At 51.3% G+C, this 22255-nt stretch overlaps 1 protein-coding gene across 3 annotated transcripts; it reads right to left on the bottom strand.

The window, feature by feature from the left end:
• Nucleotides 1-4808: 4808 nt before the first annotated feature.
• ASB10 (ankyrin repeat and SOCS box containing 10) lies at nucleotides 4809-21491 on the bottom strand. Of its 3 annotated transcripts, none has more exons than XM_069006102.1 (6): nucleotides 21404-21491; nucleotides 19101-20433; nucleotides 14750-15017; nucleotides 13723-14227; nucleotides 12280-12393; nucleotides 4809-11998 (listed from the first exon to the last, which is right to left on the bottom strand). In XM_069006102.1, the coding sequence occupies exons 2-6, from the start codon at nucleotides 19393-19395 to the stop codon at nucleotides 11873-11875; spliced, it is 1308 nt and encodes a 435-aa protein (XP_068862203.1). In that variant the 5' UTR covers nucleotides 19396-20433; nucleotides 21404-21491; the 3' UTR covers nucleotides 4809-11872. The 3 variants fall into 3 exon arrangements, with proteins under 3 accessions (XP_068862203.1, XP_068862202.1, XP_068862204.1); XM_069006101.1 differs by having other exon boundaries at nucleotides 4809-12042; nucleotides 21404-21478; XM_069006103.1 differs by lacking the exons at nucleotides 19101-20433; nucleotides 21404-21491 and adding an exon at nucleotides 16110-19066 and having other exon boundaries at nucleotides 4809-12042.
• Between the last annotated feature and the right edge of the window lie 764 nt (nucleotides 21492-22255).

Raw genomic sequence — 22255 nt, 5'->3', positions numbered from 1 at the left:
AATGGTGATTGATGATTAGCAATTACGGGGCCAGGACAAGGGTGCTTTTGTGGGGACGGGACGGGACCGCGCCACTCGGTACAGCCCTCTCCGGGCCCAGGCCCGGGTCCGGGCCCACGGACGGGGCGAGCCGGCTCTGCTCCGCCCCGGCACCACCGGCTCCCGTAGCCGGACCCGAGCCGGCCCTCTCGGCTGCTCCTGACGGCGGAGCCCGCGGGGAGTGGCCCGGGGACGGTGGCGAAGGGAGAGCTCCAGCGCCCCGACGGACCGGCCCTGGCCAGGCACTAGCCGCCCCATGCCGGGGCTGCGCCGTGCTGTGCCGGTGCCGTGTCTGGAGACCGCCCGCCGCCGAACAGGGCGCGGAGGGAGCAACCGCTGGGCAGGGTCGGGACTCCCCCTTTCCCGGCCCTGGAGCCTTGTCAGCTCGGAGCGGGGTCTCCGTGAGACCGGCGGGCTCGGGCGCCGCGGGGCCGGGAAGACCGCGGGGCCTCCCGCAGACGCACCGGGTCAGGGTGGAAGCGGGGGAAGGGGGGGGTGTCCTGAAACGCCCCCTCTTGCTGCTTCCCCGCGGCCCCGACACTGCTCGGCCCCCCCCGCACTCCGCGTGTCACACTCGTCCCCCGGTGACGGGCAGCGACCCTGGTGCGCATCGCTCCATCTGCAGAGCAAGCGACACCCGTGCGAGTCGAAAGCTCCCGAGCTGCGGCGAGAACTGCACGGCTCCGCTGTGCTCTCTGTGTCCGGGGAAACATCGCCTGCTCCTTGTGGGGAGTTCCCACGCTAAAACAAAGGACTTTCTGGCCTCAGCTCGGCATTTGGGTTGTCCTCTGTCTATAGAGAGCTGCTCACCAGACCTGCAATAGGCAAGCGGAAGCCCTGCTTCAGAAGAGTATCAGGATTTCCGTGTAAAGTGCTTGGAAGTCAAGAAATGCTAGAGCTGAGGTCACGTCTGCACTCACTCCAACTGTAGTTTCAGTGGCACAGTGACATGCCAGACCTCTAGCTCTCACCTAGGGGTATTCCTCTTCTCAAGTCCCCTGTGTGTTCCTGCTTGCATTCCTCCATTGACCAGGGAGGCAGTACCTCTGGCTGCTTAGCTACCCAGGCTCCCTGGTGGCATCAATATCTGTGTAAACACATGGATTTCTCCACCATCACCTTCTGCTCTGTCCCTGAGGAGGTCTGGAACACTACTTTGAAGTATTTTTTTTCTGTGGGATGTGACAGCCCAGCCATGGAGTTGGACACATGGGTCCTGTGTGGAGCATGGAAGTGAGGCAAAGTGGGCCCACTGTACTGAAAGTGGGGTACTCAGCCTTCCTCTGCTAAACAGGCACAATCTGAATCCCCAGGGCCCAGATATGACATCACAGAGCCTCCTCTTTCTTTCATGTCTTTTGTGCCTTTCTCTGTGGCACATCCTTGTGGTCCCAAAGAATTATCCCTCCACAGCAAGAATGGTCCTGCCCCAAGCCAGAGAAATGGGTGTGGAGAAGTCAATGATAAGATAATCATCCAGGCTCAAATATTGAATCATAAAACTGAGGCCTAGCATAGGGGATCTCTGTCACTAGTCTGATGCAGACACCTCCCACCCCTGAGAGAGTGAGAGATGCCCGTCTTTGCAGGTCATTGACTGGTTGCGGCCCCTAGTCCAGGACTAGGGCCCAGATTCCATGCTGGGAAGGAGCATGGCAGTGACAAGCATTTGGATGAATTCCACCACAGAGACCAGTTCTGACACAATAAGGGACATGGCTCCAGATTTGCTGGTCAGCGCTCACCGTTCTGTCTGTCCTTGCCCCAGCTCTCCTGTCTCATCCACCACATGGCTGTGGTAAAGGAACCTTCAGGTTGGAGTCACCTTCATGCACGTAGTTTGGGTCCATTCCCTGCTATGAAGGCACCTTAGACCATGGAGAAAGTGAAAGCATAGCCATGTGTAACTGGATCTCAAAACTGCACTCAAAAGGGCCCAGATCCAGGCTGTGCAAGCAGCTTGCTGGCTCCTGAGCAAATGCAATTTGATCAATTGTTTGATGAATCTTTTCTATGTAACCAACCCACACCTCACACCTACAGAGAGGTTAGCAAGATATTTGAGAGCAACAGGAAACTGCTCTCTTTAGTGACCTTGTTGGGTAACTGAGCGAGCTGGGGGTGAGCTGCAGCTCCCACGAGGAAGGATGGCAGCCCGTGCCCACAGCAGCAGGTCCTGCCTGAAGACAATAGCACAAGCTCAGTACTGACCTCTGCACAGCAGCAGCTTGCACCCTGTAAGTCCCTACTAATGTAGATTAAGGTTCTGCTTACCTGATCATACACTTGCATTACCTGCAGCCCCCATCTCCCTTCAAACATTGAGTCTCAGGTTCCATGCTAGGAGCAGCAAGGAAAGGCTGCTGCCGGAGAGGTGGGAAGCCAGCAGGAAGGGCTGTAGCAAGGCAGGGGCTTCATTGACCAGGGTGCATTCCCACAGGACCTGAGTAAGATTAGCAGAGCAGACCTGATGACAGATGGCTGCATCATATGAGTTGGCCCTGACCCTGGAGGGCCAAACCTCCAGGAGGGGGGAATGTACTCAAGGCACCAACAACTCACTCCACTCTGGTTTACTTTGTCTCAGGAGACTTTGTGGTAGAGGTAGAAACTCATGTGCAAATAGTAAAGCAAAGATTCAGAGAGGGATATGTTGAAGGACTGCAGAAAAGAAAAAAGGTTGTAAGAATAATAAAGCAAAGATTGTGCTGCTGTAGTCTAGTGTGTACATCAAATGGGACAGAGCTCCCACATCCACCATCCTCACAGGGTGAGCCAACTTAGAATGAGGGTCCAGGTTGCACATCCACCCATTGGACTTCCATGGGTTTTTCCAATTTCAATTGTGTAACCTCTGTCTAATCTTCCACAGCCTCTTACTGCCTAGTGGAATGCAGTTTCCATGGCTTCCACTTGAGGCTCAGATCTCCGCTGCTCAGATGCTCCCTGGGCATCTTTCCCTCTCCACACACCTTCTCTGCAGAAAGCCCCTCGATTCCAGTTTAAAGGGCTTCATCCCTCCCTCTCAAAGACCCAGTGTGTTCCCTTAACATGCCTGAAGATAGACTGGCCAACGTACCAGGTACAGCAGAAATATTGATTGTGTGTGCCTGCTCTCTCCCAATTTGAGGTCACTGGGTCATGGCTCGTGTTTTTCAGTCTCAGCATGTGATCCTGAGTCTCACCAAGCTGGGCCCCGAGTGCTGAATTCAAGTCCAGTCTCTACAAGCAGCACCTTCAGCAATCACAGACCAGCCTGGCCCATCTCCTCCATCATGCCACTGCCTAAGCTGGCCCTCCACCCTCAGTCTGCCTTTGCTTCCCACCTCTCTTCTCTGTTTTCTGCGTTAGAAATGCTTAAGCTTCTTCCTCCTCCTCCTCTTCTCCAGTCCTTGCTTTGGACATGTGAACATGGACAAGTCCATTTGCCTGCTTTTCTGGAGTCTGTAGGAAAGACTGGAAAGCATCCTGCTCAACACTTGACACTCGGGACACAGTGTCTGTCCTGAAGATGGTACGTGGCCTGTCTGGTCAGCACAGAGGATCCTAGGAGAAAACCATCAGCCTCTAAAAGTATCCTTGTTTGGAACATGCAAAGTGGGATCCTCAGAGGCTGTTAATTAAGGAAAATTTGATCCCTTGCTGCTGGGCAGAAAAAGAACCAGCCGGGCCAGCACTCCTCTCTGAGGTGGAGAGTCTGGAGTGTATTCCTGATGCACCAGCTGTTGGCCAAATACAGGCCAATTAATTTTTGCTGTATCTGTAATGGGTAGTTTTGAGACAGGCACAAAGCACAGCAACCACAACTGCAACAGTTAAAATGTAATGACTGACTGGGAAATGAAAGCAGGTCTTCCTAATGGAAACTGCTATGCAGTCTTAACTTTATGCCTCTACCTGCTCCACTTACTATCTCTGCACAGAATCTAGCACAACAGGACTAAATCTAGTCACAGCCTCTAGGCATTCCTGCAATATAGCTGCTAAACATATTAAAGGCAAGAGTAATGTTGTAAAATTATTTACTCAAAGTTTGGGAAGTCTAGATAACAGGCTGGCTGTGGCCATGATGTTGTTTGACCAAAGCTGGGCTCCCGCCAGGCACAGATTCTGCTACTGGATGTGCCCATAGCATGATCCATCAGGCTCTGCAGCCACACACTGCCTGAGGTAGGCAAGAGCTCATGTGCAAGGGGCACCCAGGAGGTCCCAACAGGCTTTCCCTGACTGCAGAGCTGCCCCATGTACTTCTGTCTTCAGCTTCTGACAGCAAAACCTGGCTGCAGCAGCTGAGGAAATGCCTGTTCATGCCTGAGGAACATATTTCAGATCTAGAGACCCGGCAGAGCCACAGCTAGAGCAATAAGAATCCCGGATCCTCATTAACAGTAGCAAGAGCATTCCCAGGTGCATGGGTTTGCTGTTCACAATATCTCAGACCAGAAATTTTTGTTTCCGTACTCCTGGCCAAGGTTCACATATTTCTTTGAGGATTGCTCTGCTTAGGAGAGCCAAGCCCTCCCTCACTCCTGTGTTTGGATCCTGCTCAGGGAGAGCAATGCTAGCCAAATTCTTTAGATAATTTATGGGGCTTCTAAGGTACAGGGCTGGTACCTCTTGCATGTTTAGCCTGGAAGCAGCTCTCTCCAAGTGCACGGGCAGTTATGGGAGCATGGCACTCTAGAACCTTTCATTCGGAAGACATCCATCATCTGCAGAGCACTATATAGACATACATCTCATGGCTCTGTGACAGAACCCAGGAACCTATAAGCAAAGCTGGCGTTCTCAGAGTGCAGGATGCAGGATTCAGAGCAAAATGGGTTATGCAGCACTATCCACAATACAGTCTGGGACATGAATATCGTTTCTTCAGCTGGGAGCACAGTGCAGTCAAAGGCACCACTGAAAACAGCCTGACTCCATCATCTTAGTGTCCTCCCTTCAGGTATTTATCCACACTGAGATCCCCTCGAGCCTTCTCTTCTCCAGGCTGAACAGTTCCAGCTCCCTCAGCCTTTCCTCATAGGAGATGTGCTCAGGTAACTTTTCCATGTTAATATATTGTTATTTTGTCACTGCTCAGGTTTCTCCAGGTCCCTGAGGCAGCTTTTTTTGGCCATTTCCTTGTCTTCTGATCATTCTTGATGTCTTCTGCTACCACTGCACAGTTATACCAAACCTGCTTTTGTTGATACCTTTGCTGGTGATTCTTTTAGTGACCTGAACCACCCATCCCTGCTAAGCAGCTGCAGGTGACACTGCTGACATGTGGCAGTGAGCCAGAGCGGGGCTGACAGCTCAAAGAGCACCAGTGTGCAAAAGGGGTCTGCTCCCCTGGGATTCACCTGTGGAGCATGGCACCTCAGGAGCATCAGCATCTGCTGCAGCACATCTGGATGGAAACAGAAGTGCAGGAAGTATTTGGAGTCATGCTCCTCACAAAGAAAGACCAGAAGCCCTTGGCAGTGGGAGAGCTGCTGTCAGGCCAAGCAAGACCCCAGCATGAATCCTCAGGGGGGCTGTGTTGCTGTGAGGGGGGTCACAGCTTGGGGTGGACACTGAGGTTCCTACTACCCTGAATCAGGGCACCTTGCAGTCCCTCTTCAGGGGGAAATCACAGCCAGGGTTGTCAGGCAGCCCTTGAGGTGCTCATGTGCTGGGGAAAGGATGGGGTTTGCCATTGTGGGTCACATCCAGCCCTGGGGTCCTTTGGAACTCCTGACCACTGTCCATCCTGCTCAAGTGAAATATGTATGGTGCTGCCAAACAGCTGGGATGTCAAAGCTAAAGCTTGTGAGAGAAATGGTGTAAGAGCAAACATTTAAATAACTTAATAAAAGCAGCGTCACCATTTATTTCAGAATGTTTTTCTCAGAAACTGCTGCAGGCAGCACATTCAAAGCAAGGAAGGTGACAGAATCCGTACAAACCAGTGGGGTCAAAACGAAGGAAACTCAGGTCAAGTCAGAGCTGTCAATGAGGTGTCAATGGAGTTAGCAGTGCTGGGAAGGGAAACTGGAACTTATTATCGTGGGGCCACACACAGTCTCAGTAGTGTGACACACACAGCAGCTTGTGGCAGCCCAGTGCAGGGGAGTGGTTCATAGATCTGTAATTAATCAGCCTGATCTCCTTGGGGCTGGGCCGAGCACCATGCAGATGATCCCTGGTCTGGGCTAGGGCAGATCCCCATGTGATTTTAAAATAACCCCTGAGATAAGAAATCTACATCCACCATGATAACCTGTTCTAAGATGCAAGTAACTAGAAGATTAATTGCCCTTGCTATTAAAAATGTCTCATTTCTAATACATGTTTGCCCAGCTTCAACTTCCAGCCACCAGATCTAGTTTTACCTCCAAGTGCCACTCGGAAGGCCTGACAGTGCTGAATGAACCCTGCAGGGAGGTTGAGCAAGAAGGCACAGTAGGGTCCAGCAGTGGGTGTCAGGGGACAATGAAGGGGCCCTTGGTGCTCTTTGGGAGTGGGCTCTCAGCCCCTCCTGCCCTGTGAACCCAAAACTGGAGAACAGGCACCCACACCTGCACACGGGACTCTGAGGAGCAAGCTTGGTGTGTCCAAGCCCCCCTCTCCACAGCTCCCACAGCCAGGAGCCACTGCAGCCCATCACCCATGCATGGTGCTACTCTGAACCCCTCCAATTTCTCAAACTTTCTGAAACATCGACCCTAGAGCAGGATGTGCCTGCAGCAGAGAACCCAGAGACCTGTAGGCACTGGGCACCTGCCCCAGGTGTCTGTGTGCAACACACATTCTGCATAATGAAAACCAATAACTCCCTAACTATTTCTGCTCTGCATTTGGAACGACTATGTGCAATATTCATATTTTACAGTGGTAATGAAATACTTTCTATTTCATCAGTAATTAAGGAAGATGCTAAACTGTGTAAGTAACAATTTTTATAATGTGCAAGAGAAGAGCTTACAGCCAAGAGTATTTAATTGGCTAATGAGTTCACTGAACCATTTATTTTTTTTCTTTATAACAAATCATGGCACACTGGGGAACTTAAGATTACTAGGGGGAAAAATACCAATGTCTTGTCAGTATTTAAATGTGTTCACATGGATATCCAAGAAACTACAGAGCAGTTAGTTCAACATACCTCCCAAGCAATCACAGACAAGCAGTCAAAGGATGTCCTGGGCAAGTTAGTAAAAACTAGAACCCAATTTAATGTAATTTGAAAGAAGTACTTTCAAATTATTTTATATACCTTTTTTATAAGCCTACAAGTTTGATAGAGCTGAGAGAAATGGGCCAAGCTTAGAATCCTGTAAGTCATTTGACTAAGTTCTTCATGGCATTCTAATAAGAAAAATCAGCTGTATGCTGCAGTTAATGTGCTCAGTATTAACAGATCCAAAAGAACCTGGTGACTGAGGAGACTTATCCTACACAGCCATTTGACAGGCGTGTTTCTAGCTCTATTCTCTTCACATACCAATGCTATATGCTATTAGCAATCAGAGAGAAATAAAAAACAATTGCCGATAAAATTATTGCAATGGATAAAAATTAATTGTTGGGATGGTAAAAGTAATAGGTGGCACTTGCTCAAGACAACCTGATGTGGGTTGCTGGAAACACCAGGTTCATGAACAGCCTGGGTTGTTACAGTGAAGTATAAGGTGAAACATATAAGTAAGAAGAATGGCGCTTCACTTTAAATCAGGGACGGCATCATGGATAGTAACAAGCCTGAAAAACATTAGAGGTTGCAACATCCAACATCAGAGCACAGACCACACTGACTGGAGGGCATCACTGCTCATGCCTCCTCCTGGGCTGTGCAACTGGTCAAATCATGTCAAATATGAATCCAAGGTTCCTGAGCATTTGTGTGGGTCTCAAATCCACAACAGAACAACCCTTACACAACCACAGCACAACCCCATTTCAAGCGCTGTGCACAGATGTCCTCCCCTCCATCTCCGAGGGATGCACTGCAGCCAGTAAAGGCCCAGGGAAACCCTGTGTGTGGCATAAGGACTGTGTGACAGCTTCCACACAGGAACAGCACAGCTGAACAGAATTCCAGCCCAAATAAGGAGGGAAATAGCAGAGATCTGTATAGTTTTAAATAATATGATGAAGAGAAAGACAATCATTGCCCATATATACTTACACGGCATCAAATGAAACATGACAGTGACAGCAGAAAGATTAATAGAGGGAGGTGATCAATACACTGTGCAATTCTTCTCTCTTTGCCACAAGGGCATCAGAATGCTCAAATATACACAGGTCCAGAAAGGGACTAGTCAAATTTATGGCAGGAAAAAAAAGGTCTCTCCACAACCAAAAAATACAAAGATGCCTTTTTGACTCAAAACTATCTAAGAAGCAGGGTACAACTCAGGGTGGGGACAGACATGCTGGGGAAGAGCTTTTCTCTACTTGCTTTGTGGCTGTAAGTACCATTACTGTTAACCCCCATTATGGCCTCATGCTCTTTACTGAGGAACAGGAAAATTCGAGTGAGAGTCAAGCAGGTGCTTGAGGCTGGGAAGCCTGCAGAGAGTGATGGTTGTCTGTCAAAAGGGGATACCAGGGATGGGCAGGACTTTGGCTGCACAGGGAGGGTCAAAGCAGGATCCAGTGGCTGCAGCTGGGATGGAAACTTCTGCCTAGAACTGAGATGATTTTTTCCCAGAGCATGTCACTCAAATGGCTGCACTGAGAATGCAGTGGTAGACTCACATTTCTCCAGCCACTCCTAACAGTTCCCCTTGCCGTGACTGCTCTGCTGACAAACCCAGGTGCATGCTGAAGCAGGAACAGCAGCCTGTGCCCAAAAGATATTCCCAGCAAACCTAGGACACAGAAGTGACCAGCAGCTGCTTGTGCCTGCAGCAGCTGGTAAAAACACACCAGAACCCTGTGCCCCTGTGCTAACATCACCTGATGCTTGGTGTTCTCAGTGGAGACCACAGCCCTCCCACTCGAGATGGTTAAATTTCCCTGGCAAAATTGTCCCAGCAAGTAGATCCAATGCTGCATTAGGAATTTCCCCTTCAGAAACCTGAGAAAATAGCAAAGCTTATTAAATTGCCAGAACATGCTCTGGAACATTAAACCTTTTAAAATCTGTTCTTGTAAATGTTTTTGAAAATCAATTGCTAATCAATTAGCATAACTGAGTTGAACTCAGAGCATTTGCACTCAGCCTGCATCTTAGCTTGAACCTTTCTGATTGTTTCCATTTGCCAAAGGGCAAAAGAGTTCCCAGAAGGTTTTCTGGTGGGTTGGTTTGATTTGGTTTAGTTTTTTCCCCACCAGTTGCCTTGGTCACTCTGTAAAAGGTTCTTCCCTTTTCCTACCAGCCTCACATTCCTTGAAGACTGTTACCCAGTGGTATCCTTATGCATAATGAACTCCCGCCCTTTCAATTTTGGTGGGAGCACAGACAAAATTCAGTTTCTGAAGATGTGTGGCCAGGGATGGCCTGTCCCTCTTGGCCACCCACCTGACCTCAGCCCTCCCTGATGGGCTGGTGCACACTAGGATGCTCTGTCTATAAACCTGGTGGCTCTGAGAGGAGCACTGGAAATGTACCTGCAGCCCCACCATGGATCCTTCATTGCAGCAGGTGCCCGTCTGGGCCACAACACCTTTGTCCAGGAAGGACTAGGATGTGCCAGAGCTCCATCTGCTCCTGCATTTGGAGAAACCAGACCCTGTGGGTTCACCTCTTCCCACCAGAAGAGCTGGAGCTGCCCTCATCACCCAGTGCAGAGCAGCCTTAGAACTGGCAAAAGCAACCAGCAAGACCCAGGAAACAGCTATAAGCCTAACAGTTGCAAGTAACAACTACAAAATAAAGCAAACCATTAAATTCAACCCTTCCCCGTTCTTAAGGAGATCTTATTTTAGTGGCTGAGCATGCATTACTGAGCACCAGTTACTGCGGGCATGGGGACAATGTTGGAGAGAAGGATGGTACACCTGCCCAGGTGTGCTGCTCTGCAGGCTGCCTTCAGACCAGGGCACCAGCTCAGGCTAAGGCAATCCCAGATTGTACTGCCACCAAAAACAACAAACCTTCCTGTTTCTCTTCCTCTTTCACTCAGAGACATCACCTGGCTAAAAATGAACTCTCTAAAGTGGTGATTAGACTTTGGGAACAAGACCACTGGCCCTGATCCCATAAACAGATAATCTGAGCAGACAAGCCAGTTCAGCTAGCAGGAAGGAGAGAGCTTCAGACCCAGTTCCTACCCTGGTTCAAGGGAAATGCACTGCTAGTCCACGGTGAGAGGGCAGGCCATTATGGGTGTATTTTAAAAACTTTGGCTCCCCTGTACACTTCCTCCCTGTTTTGCAGATCATTGTGGTCACCTCAAGCCAGCACCTCACCTCTCTGCCCTGGATGTCATAAAACACATAGTTAAGTGTTCCTGAGATATACTATCTCTATACTGCAATAGTACCTACACAAAGGCAGCCACAAATGCTTTCCAGGCACCTTGTGTGCACCTGTACCGCAAACACATGCCTCTTGTACCCTGTTAGCATTCCTGCTGTGGCATATCAGCAGTACAGGCACATTAGGAACAGCACAATCAACCTCACAGTGTGATTTTGGGCTCTCCCCCTCAGAGCAGCAGGGCCTGGCAGTATAAGGTGACAGTAACTGAGGGCACAGAGCCACAGCCCATGTGGCCAGAGAGGCAGGAACAGACAGCACCACTGGGTCTGTCAAACAGCTTTGTCTTCAGAGCTGCATGTTGCAGAGTCCTACTGTTGATGTGGCCGTGAAGAGAGGCCAGGCAGAACAAGTGCAGCAAGAACAGGGACCCACAGTATGCTGCCCTGGGTACCTGTGCCAGCCACAGCTGTGGTGCTCAAGGTATTCCCTGAGCCAGAAGTAGTAATGGAGTTTGCTTACAGCAAATCTTTAAAGGATGGATAGCGCTTCCCTTCTTTACAACTGTGTCTTGAAGTCACAGGACCGAACTTTTCCCTTTACCCTGGCAAGAGCATGGTACAGCCCAGGCCACAGTGTGAACCCACACAGTGCTCTGCAGGTGCTGGCTGCTCTCTGCCCGGGGGAGCAGCATTTTCAGGGCACATGCCTGCTCACCCAGAAGTGAAGTCCCCAGTGTTGCACAGGCACTGCCATCCTGCCCCAAGCTCCTGAGCCAGGTAACCCAGACATTGTACCTTCATGAAAGGGATTTGATTGGAACACCTACCACACATTTCCCTCTGAGAAGCAGGTGGGTGCACAGGTCTAAGTGCATATGCCACCACCCATGACATGTCAGGTGAGCTCTATCAGGACAGTCTTCAAGGAAACGTAGAAGTCATGCTCAGGTAGGTGTAAAGACCAGGATTTATTCCAAATACCTTTCAGTACAGACCGTAAACAACTTGACTAAAGACAGGATTACACCAAACATTCAGGGTACCAGAGCTGCCTAGTACAGGGTAGAGTATTTGGATTTGGGATAGGGAAACATCTATGTTTCTATGCTACTACTAAGCCTGTGATCCATACAGTGTCTTTACTCCTTGTACCACAAAATGCCCTAATCCCCATGCCTCCTTTTCTTAGTCTGGAGTCTGTGCTGATTAGTATGGACAAACAGAATGCTCCAAAACAGGTGCATGAGGCACAGCACAAGGCTGGTTGGGACTGGTACACAGCAACAGGCTTGGCACAGGGGGCTAATGTGGCCAGGTAGGAATGGGCTGAGGGGAAGGGGGTGAGGGGAAAGCACAGACTGCATTGGCAGGGATGGAACATCTACACTGAAAGGCACAGCAGGACTGGAACCACAACTCCTAGTAGAGAATGTCCTCAAAGCCGAGCAGCAGGAACTGGTGCAGGGCACTTGGCAGGTGTAGCTGGGACAGGACCAGAAGCAGCCGGCCCTCCAGGCTGGTCCTGAGAGTGCAGCGAGCCAGGTGCTGCAAGGAGCGAGGTCTGTGCCCCAGGGAGAAAAGTGACTGGTAGAAACATGGGTATTTCTACAGAGAGAAGAAAGGACCAGAGGCACACAAAGCTGAAGATATCACCCTGGGACCAGAGGTAGAACCAGACATCCATTTGCCTCACTATGGAGCATCTTCCCTGTCCCCAACAGCACCATCCCTGTGTCTGGCAACCCCACAATGCTCAACCCCCTCCAGGCCCAGATGCCCCCGGCAACCCATCAGAATGTGGACTTGTGCTCTTCAGCCAGCAGTAGGCATTTGTTCCCTCACCTGTACAACCTCTACTGGAACTGCTTCCACCCAGTCCTCAGAGACGCGCACATGGGTGTAGCTGTTCACCAGGGCCTCGATGACACGGGGGCAGGTGTGGCAGTACCGCAGCACCTGGCCAGGGAAAGAGCAGGTGATCACCATCATTGGACAAGATCCTGCAAGCCCCACTCTGAGGTGAGTAAAATACTGCTCAAACCCAGATACAGTAAATCTGGTGAACTCCTGTCTGTCCTGCATGCTGCCCCAGGAGAGAAAAACCACTGCAGGTATGAAGCACCAGAGCATCCCTCCTTGCAAAGAGGGTGACTGAGCCATCACCCAGCCAGCATGGCATGGCTGCCTTCAGCACAACTGGGTCCCCACAGCTTCTCCTCAGACACAGGGACCATCATACATGGCTGGGATGATGATCTCCATTGGCTTCACTGCTGCAAGTAGCTCATGAACACCAACACTCTGCTTTACACCAGGTTCCTTACCTCACATTTTGGTAGTTAGAGCATGAGCCATTCGGGGCAGGGACTGGCACTCATTCTGTGATCAGCCAGAGCACAGCACACTCTACCTCTGTTGAGGGATGCACCAGGGTCTCAGGGGTGCAGGATTGTGCCTGTTTGGTGCAGGGCTGCAGAGACATCTGTACCTGTGTCCATGTCCATGCTGTGCCCATGTCAAGGGCTACACAAAGCCCCAGAAGGCTTCACACATAGTTGTACACCATCTCTGGTGCATCCCACATTCGCATAGGTGCAGGTGACACACCAATGCCATGTACCTAGCAACAGTGCAGCCTTTGGAGCACACCCTACTCAGGCAAAGCCACATAGAGGCAGATTTCCCCGGCTTCAGGCTGCCACTCCCCATGGCCCAGGCCAGCAGTAGCTGTCAGAGTCTATTCTGGCTGTACCAGTGATCCTCATTATCTGGCGTTAATAGGAGATTAATTAGTGTTAATTGTTGATTTTCCTGTATTTTCCCAAAGGGGAGAGCAATCTGCTGATCTCCGGGCTGGGTAATTATTGCACTGCTCAGGAATTAAGACAGGAAATTAACCCTTTGTCTGCTGGTGTCTTGCAGCGACAGCAGGAGCTGGAGGGTGTGCCCCTGAGAAGAAACTGTCTCCAAAGAAAAAGGACCAACCACTTTCCAGAGCAAGTGATTATGGAAACTGGGTGAGTACTGTCCACATAGCTTAGCAGACAGAAGAAGGAGAGTCCTACAGGAAAACACCCACCAGGAGAAAACATCAGGGATACCATCCCATACCAGTTCTCCCATAATGCCATTTCTCCCTTCCCAGGCCCTGGGCAGAGCAGGGCAGGGCAGCAAACAGGCTGCCATGGAACGAGCCCTGCTGTGACAGGAGGGCTCACTGGGGCCCTGATGTTGTTCACAACCTTCCTCTCCCACCACACTCCCAGCTCTGCTGGAGACCCGCACCTTGAGGAGGGAGCCTGGCCAGATGCGAACGGCTCCATGGTTGAGCAGTGCTCGCACCACGAGCTCCGGGCGATGCTCCAGCTTGTAGGCAGCTACTTGCAGGATGTTGTGCAGGGCCGTGTTGCCACCATAGTTCATGACATTGACATTGGCACCCCGGGCCAGCAGTAACTCTGCGATTTGAGCATTGGCATTCTTGCAGGCCAGGTGAAGTGGGTGCTGCTGGTCCCGATCCACAGTGTTGATGCTGGCACCGCTCTCCACCAGCAGCTGGCAGACCCGGTAGTAGCGGTCCATGTCCTGGGGCTGATGGTGCTGAGCACAGGCAGCATTCAGGGCCGTTTGCCCCTCCTTGTTCTTTACCTCCAGTTCAGCCCCGTGGCGCAGAAGCAGCTGGACGTGCTCTGCCAGGCCGTGCCGTGATGCCACGTGCAGTGCTGTGTCACTCTCCTCCTCTGTCTGACTGTTTGCACTGGCACCGTGCTGCAGCAGCTGCCGGACACACCTGAGTGGACCAAGGTGACTTGGTGACCATTTCTCATCTCCACCTCCCATCCTACCTCCCAGCCCCCACATCTGTACCATCCCACAGCTTTTCCCCAGAGTCCAAAAATCCCTGCTCCTCATGCCCTGGAGCAGTGGTTTTAAGCCAGGATGACTAGAGTGTAGAGATATTGTCACCCTAATTTCAGCTAACTCCACAAACAGATCTCTTGAAGTGTTGTCACATCTGATGCCTGCTCACATATGCAGTGGATCTGCTCAGGAATGCCCTGAACATTGCAGTGTGACCACTGGCTCCATGTTGCTGGTGGGCAGACCAGACAGCAGCACCTGGCTCAGCTGCATCTGCTAAGGACACGAGCTTGCAGTCATCTGTTTGACCTCAGAAGTGATCCTGGCCCAGGAACAGGCACCAAGGCCAGCACCATTCTGCACCCATCAAACCATCTTCAGGGACCCCTCCTACAGGGGATTAGGCTTGAGGGAGAGGGAGGCTGGCTGCACTCCCCCAAGCAGAACTCACTCGATGGAGTCTGAGCTCTTGCAGAGGTGCAGGGGCCTGTAGCCATCCTCAGAAACAGCCTCAGGATCAGCTCCAGAGCTGAGCAGCAGGCGCACACAGTCGGTGCTGGCAGCTGCACAAGCCTCGTGCAGGGCCGTCTTGCCCCCCGGAGCAAAGTCGACGGCAGCGCCACGGAGCAGCAGGAGCCGCAGGCAGTCCGTGTAGCCCCGGCTGGCTGTGATGTGCAGCGGTGTGGTGAGCTCCTGCTCATAGCTCAGCGACCACAGTCCTGCAGGGGAAGAGAGGTCAGGGAGCCACATCCAGCCACAGTGCACAAAGAATTGCCCTTTTCCTTGAAGCACCTGATGTACATCCCCCCTGAGACACTTGTGTTTCCCCTCCAGGGACTTCAAGTCCCTTCCCTGCAAGGTCCCTGCGTTACGACTGGCCTACCAAAGGCAGAGATCCATGGAAGGCTCTCAGGCCACACAGCAGTGCAGACAGGGAGCTCCAGGGAGCAGGAGTCCATGGCAGTGTGCCCTTCACCTGTGGCTCAGGTACATACATGGGGTTTCTGTTGTCAGGAGTGCAGCAAGTGAAAGGTCTGGGGCACCAGCAGGGCTGATGGCAGCGAGGTGGCTGGGCTAAACACCATGTGTGAAGCACCACAAACACAAGGAACTGGGCAGTAAGAGAAGTGTCAGAGCCAGCTGCCACACACACAGGGGACGCAAACACGCCCTGAGCAGGGTGCAGACAAGCTACAGCAGAGATGGACATCTAGGGCCTAGGAGAGAGCAAGGGACTGAAATGTGCCAGCTCTCAAAGGTGCTGACCCAGCACAAACCATCGCTGAGCTGGTGCAGTCTGCTGGCTAACAGCCTGCAGATGCTACAGGAAAAAAGCTCTTTAAACTGTGCTTCTTGCTGCCTACCCAGACTGAGCTGGAGGACATCCCAGACTGCATGGTATGTTCCACACTACATCCTCTCAGCTCCTTCTTGCAGAAGCAGTATGTGGTCATCTGTGTTTTCCAGGGCCAGGTTCAAAATAAACCATCTCAAAGACCTAGCTCATGTTGTGACAAATCTGGCACAACCTGCAGTGGGACCTGGCAGCCCAGTGCAGGCTGCACAGAGAGCAGTTCTCAAGCATTTAAGACAATACCTGTGAGAGGGGCCAGGTTTCCTGGATGCACCCTGTGCTCTCAGAAACATGAACCCTCTTCCACAAGGATCACAGGAAAACCTGACCACATCCCCATGCTCTTGCTCCCATTCCCACTCTTCTGTAACCCAAGGAGCACCCATAACACCCAACCCCAGCAACAGCTATGCCCCACAGCACACACCACAGGCCGAGCCCCACTGCTCCCACATACTCAGCCGGCGGGGGTTGAAGCGGTAGTTCTTCCATTCTTCCAGGTCACTGGTGTCAAACACAGCACTGGGGCTCAGGTTGTTCTGAGGATCTCTGAGGATCTCAGCTACAATCTCCCGATCCCCAGCCAGCAGGGCCTGCCAGAACACCTGGGCAGGGCCAACCACCTGCTGTGTGCGGATGGGCTCCTGGCTCTCATCTCTTCCACCTGTGATGCTGCCCATAACAAACAACCAGACCCTTCTCAGAGACTAGGACAGGACCTGCTGTGCACCCCAGCCAGGCTCTGAGGCACAGCCCCACCAGCAGCCTGTGTTTGGGCTGAGACTCTGCCTGCCAGCCCAGGGTGTTCCACAGGGAGGGGGAACACATCACACCCCTCTCTTTGGCCCAGGCTGGGCATGGCTCATGTCTCAGCTGTTCTATTCTGGGAAACCTTGTGATCAAATGCTGGGGCCAAGACGCCAATAAAGGCTCCCCGCTCGGGCAGCAGTACCTCTGCAGTGCCCTGCTGTGAAGGGAAAATCCTCAGGCAGGGCAGGGGAGCTTGAAGGGTGGAAACCAGGGATGGGACATCACTAAGACAACAGAATGGGAAATCGTTTCATGCCTACTCAGCGTTTTGTTGCCCAGTGCTGTCCAGACCACAACAGCATGACCCCAGCAGCTCCACACACATCTCCCATGCCTTTGCTCACCTCTTGGCTCCACATGTCTCCAGCACTGCACACCCACTTACCAGTTGCACCTGAGCCATTAGCACTAGGGAGGTTTTTAAACAAGCTACAGGACATCTCTTTTTAATCAAAGCCTAAGGAGTGGTAGAAACAGGCACAAGGATGGGAAAAACTAGAGGTAATTGTCCTTTAGACCCTCCCTGCTTCCTCCTTTTTCTTGATATCCAGCCTTGCACAGAGCCCCTGCATAGCTTTAGTGTTTTCTTTCAGTCCTCAGACACTCCCCTGACTCAGAGTTGCTCACTGCAGTCCTGTTACTTGAGATGGTGTTTTCCTCTGACACCACTTGGCTGCATACAGCCAACCCACCCACCTTGGTCACAGAAGAGCATGTGTTGCTCACGTGGCATTAGCACTGTGTACATATTGTTCACACCACATGATCTAGAGAACGTGTCAAACTGTGTGGAAGGCTAGTAGTGTTCAGTGTAATTTTGTGTCACGGAACTACTCAGATCCTGCAGCTAAACACCAGTTAAGTGACCCCAACAGACCACCAAGCAACAATTACCAGGGGACCAGAGCAGAGTGTTAGACAGGGAACTCTACCCTTCTCAGTAATGAAAATAAATGAGCAAGTTCTATGCTGCCAGTATCTGGTTTGCTCTGTCTGTGCAGACTTCACCTTGTCTAACTAAAATGACAAAGCAAAAGCCTGCAAAAGGGTAAAGAAAGGGAAGCCCCTGGCATATATTCTCACCTGATGGGACCCTCTATTTCCCCAAGGATATAAGCAGGTGTCCCATGAGAGCTTGAGGTTCCCAGCCACACACCAGGGAGGCAGAAAGCTGTGTGTCAGTGACACCAGACAGTTTACACTTCTTCTGGGCACCTTAAAATACCAAGAGGGGTGATTTGGAAAAGACAAGGTCACTAGAACCTACTGTTAAGGTCACTGAGTCAGTTCTAAGAACCTGTCCCTGCACGGTCAGTGAGATACAGAGGCAAGCCTCGGGTAGCATGAAGGTTTGTTTTGGTTTTTGTTTTGTATCCTTATCTGATAAATTTGGCAGCACATTTTTGCTCTGTGCTTGATGAATGATCTTGTTCAGTTGGGGTTTTCATGTCTTGAAACTTTGTTGATAAGAGAAATTTCTGCGTGAGGTTGTTTTACATTGTCTGTTCCATTTTCTGGAACAGAGACTGGCTGTTCCAGTGTCTGCCAGCCTAGCATAAGACAGGAGTTACAATGCCCAATTCGTATTTTACTGACAAATGGTCTCAGTTACACAAAGGGCAATACCTTTAGTGATTTCATTCCTAAGTAGACTGTAACAGTTCAAAACCCGGGTTGTACAAAGCCTGCAATTCAGTAAATAATCTTCACCACTCACAAGTAGCAGCACGTGCATCTGCAAGCCCACACACCCTATTTGTCTCTTGCTGGAGTGGATCCCCACAAAATGCTGTCATCTGACTAAGCACCAGGACAATCAGCCTGCTCCTCTGGAAAAGCAGTCTCGTCAACAGCTCTTCCATTCTGGTATGGGTGGCTTTTGCCACCAGCCTTCTGTAGAGGAGGGTGGTACTGTTAAAGCCCTTCCACACCTGACACTCATAAATTCTGGGAGTCTGTCTGCACCACATCACTAACTGACAGCAGCAAGAACAAGGGCACATCCAGGCTGCTCAGCACACCTCTCCCTTGAACACACCAGCTACAGTGCTTACTGAGAAGCTCACAGGTGCCATTGACAAGGAGGTAAGTAAAAGGGACCAGAGAGTGTGGAAGCATGTGTGGTAGCCCCAGGATGTGCCTGGACAAGGTACAGTGAGATGTACAGATGGAAGGAAACACCAAGGATGATCAGCTCCTACCTCCTGTCACTCAGGAAAGTTTACTTCCACCATCTTTCTGGTAGACTGGATTTCTGCCCCCCTTGTCAAATCCATCCCATGGAACAGAACAGCATTCTGATGCCTTTTCACCCATGCACTCTCCCCACCTCCCACATATTTCACATCCATCCCAGCAATCTCTTAACAGGACAGTCCTGAGAATGTGTTTCTCCAGCAACTCTTCCAAGGGCTCTATTCTCATTATTTTCCAGTAGACCTGCCTCATGCCACCTTCAACAAGCCTGCTACTATTTGTTCTACAGCCTTGGAAACCTCCTTCCTCACACAAAAGCTGTTCTTCCCAAGTCCTTCTTCCCCCACCGGACATTCCTTTCAACATTTTTCTCGGGTGCTTGAGCCCTATCTTTGGACCCCATCCTGGGCACATACTATCCCCCCCATTCCCGCATACCCACCACGTTTAGTGCTAGTCCAGCGCAGCACATCGCCCCTGGTCTCAATGATGAGATTGATGGCTGTGCTCTTGGTGAAGTACTTCTGCACCATGTCCAGGTCTCCAGTGAAGAGCGCATTCTGGACCAGCAGATCTCGGCACTCCAGTGGCTCCAGGCGGCTGTGCTGGTACCCCCAGCTCTCTGCACTCTGGCTGTGCTCACTGTGGTGGTATTGGGACCTCACATTGTGAGAATATTTCCGCTGATCCAGCTGCAGCAAACGTGTGGCAGAGTGGGGAGGGAAGGTGCAGTCCATCACAGGTAACTAACCCGAGAAGTCTGAGCTACACAGTGAACGAGCTATAGCAGCAAAGAGCCTCTCGTTCAAGGGTTTGTCCTTTGCAGGTTGCTCCTGGGTTCCAGCTCCCCTGCATCTGGCTGGACTTGGGCACAGGCCTGAATCACCCAGTATAAATAGCCTGGCTTGGCAGCTCCTCATCACCACCTCCCCTCCTTCCAAGAGCTTATTTTCAGCTGCTAGGTACAATCACCAGCACAGACTAGACAAAGAAGAGGGGTGGCAGGCAGCCTGGAAACCCTCTCCTTGTGCTTGTTTGCTCTGCAGAGAGCTCCTGCTCCACATGGTGCTCCCACTGAGAAAGAGGCAGAGCAAGGTGGGGTCAACTATGGCAGGGAGGTAGGTGGGTGAGGGGGAGCTTGGGAAAGGCCTGGATCAGACGGTGTCAGAAGTCATAAGAGACTAAGGACAGGGCCCTTCCCCACAGGCAACTCCACAGGGACCAAAAGACCCTCACAAGTACCACACACTGCTCTGGGAATCAGCCCCTTCCCTGGGGCAGCAAGGTTGGCTGCCCACAGGGCTGGGCAGGATACAGAAGAGCAGAGAGGTAGCCCTGAGAAAAGCAGCTTGTACAACACAGATTATCCTGTCACATTGGTCCCAAATTTTGATCAAGTTCTTTGTGGTGTGGTTGGAGGTGCTGGTCAAACAGGGAGCCAGACTCTGCTTGTGTTCCTTTTGACAGCTGTTTCCAGAGCAGAGAAAATAATTATGTAAGAACCTTGAAGCTGAAAAGGGTCCCATGAACCAGACTGGGATCATGCCAAACATTCCCATTGCCACAGCACAGCTGTTCTGTGCCAGTGAACACCTGCAGCATCCCACTGGTGCTGGACTGGGAGCACATTGTTTTCCTGAAGGATGCAGTGCCTGTATCTCCAGCTCCTCCATGGAATCCACATTCAAGCTTCACAGAGTCTCCTCCAGCCTGGTGAGGGGCTCAGTGCAACAGCCCTGACTTGGGGAACTTTGAGTACAGGAAGTCTGGATTCCCTAAGACATGAGGAAAAGGAGAAACTAAGAACTCCTAGTTCCTCTCCAACCTGTCTTTAAAACTTCTGCTGTTCCTACCACTGAAACCAATGCTATCATGGGAATAGAATCCCAAACTAACCCCTCACGCTCAGCACTATTCATGCACCCAAGACTATCCAGGAAAGGCCCCTGGGAGGAATGCCCTGACTGCAGGTGTGCCTCACCCCATGACCCACTGCATTCTGGCCAAGGGCAGGCAATGTCTTCACACAGCATTTCACAGACCTGGGGCTGCCTGTTCCTGACTGCACCAGCTACCCTTGGACATTTTCTCCCATGCCCATGGCTAACAGGGGAAGAAAAAAAAAAAAAAAAGAAAAAAAAATCCCTCAAACCACTTTAGGCAAGCCAACCAACCCAAAGTTACAAACAAAAACCCACCAAAAAAAAAAAGACCAAAAAAAAAGACCCCAAACCCACAAAACACAATCAGCCACCTTCAGCACCTCCAAGCCCAGCACCCACAGTTGCCAAGTAGGAAAGTCCACAGGGACATTGAGGACACTGAGGGCCCTCAGCTGCAGGCAGAGAAAAAGATGTCATAGCCATCCATTTCCTATCCAGAAAAGCAGCCAGCCAGGTCACTCAGCAAAGAGACAGAAGCAACAGAACCCAACATGCCCTTAAGTACACCTGGGGCTTTCACCCTCACCCCACTAATGTTTGGTCACAAGGTAGCACAGAGAAAAACCACAGCTGGGACCCTGGCTAGGAGGGCCTGAACATGATCAGGAAGAAGAGGATAAAGACTAAATACTGCTCATGCCACCAAGGCCAACAGGACAAGGATAAAGTGGTACTAGGAGCCTTGTCCTCCCACATAGGATTTCAATCTTGCATGGCTTGAGAGGACAGCAGAGGGTACCCACACAGCAGCCAGAGAGGAACAGAAAGAGCAGCAAGGCTGCTCTCCCAACCAGCCACTAACCAGCTGTCACAGAACCGCTGCTGACACTGCTGCTGCTTCATCGGCTCCTCCACACATGGTCCCTCTGGCTCATGCACCTCCCATGGACATCCAAGAGCTCAGGCTTGTCCTCAGCTTCAGAGCCAGCCTAGGATAGCTGACAACTCCTCCAACAGTGCCCAGAGCCCAGCAGCTGAAAAATCTTGGGGCTTCAGGGTCTGGAACCTGCAGTGACAAGTCCAAGGGCTGGTCAGAAAGTGAGCACAGGTGAAGGCCAGGACACCTGAACAACAGTCCCATCACCAGGCACGCACCACTCACCTCTATTCTCTCAGACAGTAACCAACTGCCATGACCTGGCTGTGCCTTATCTCTTGCCCCAGAGAGCACCATGTCTGTTTTGTCAAATAAATGTCTCCATAGGGCCAAGCACTGCAGCCATGGTGGGGGAGATGCATTCAGAGCCTCAGAACGAGGTTGTGTGGGGAGGGAGCAGCATGCGTGGAAACGAGCCTGTAACGAGTTTGTAATATGCATGTGTGGCACGGCCTGCGCAGCGTCATCACAATGGCACAGGCACTTTCCCGCCTCATTGCCTCCCAAATGGATTTTAAATATCATTCCGAGGACACAATTATTTAAAACGCTGAACTAAACACTCACTAATGGGAAAACGGCGTGTGGCCTGCAGCAGCCATTCCTCATGGGGCCACTCTGCCCATGTCATCCTCTTCTCCAGCCCCACACCCTGCATGGGGCCACATGGAAGCATCCTCCTCTTCCTTGGAGGCCAAACAGGACACCACTGGTACCTGCCTTGAGCCCAGGCCGACACACATTGCTTATATGAGAACATACCTTTTGTCCCCACCC

The sequence above is a fragment of the Aphelocoma coerulescens genome, chromosome 2 (assembly GCF_041296385.1).
Source record: "Aphelocoma coerulescens isolate FSJ_1873_10779 chromosome 2, UR_Acoe_1.0, whole genome shotgun sequence".
Lineage (NCBI taxonomy): Eukaryota > Metazoa > Chordata > Aves > Passeriformes > Corvidae > Aphelocoma > Aphelocoma coerulescens.
Note: the sequence above shows the minus strand (reverse complement) of the source record. Positions and strands in the feature narration are given on the sequence as shown.

What these genes read in the sequence shown, in the direction of transcription:
- ASB10 (XM_069006101.1), bottom strand. Translation starts at nt 19,395, where the DNA reads ATGGACTGCACCTTCCCTCCCCACTCTGCCACACGTTTGCTGCAGCTG. An exon ending in AAGAGCTCAGACTCCATCGA is followed by an intron (nt 14,228 to 14,749) that starts GTGAGTTCTGCT and finishes TGGTCCACTCAG; the next exon opens with GTGTGTCCGGCAGCTGCTGC. An exon ending in TTCCAGTAGAGGTTGTACAG is followed by an intron (nt 12,043 to 12,279) that starts GTGAGGGAACAA and finishes TTCTCTCTGTAG; the next exon opens with AAATACCCATGTTTCTACCA.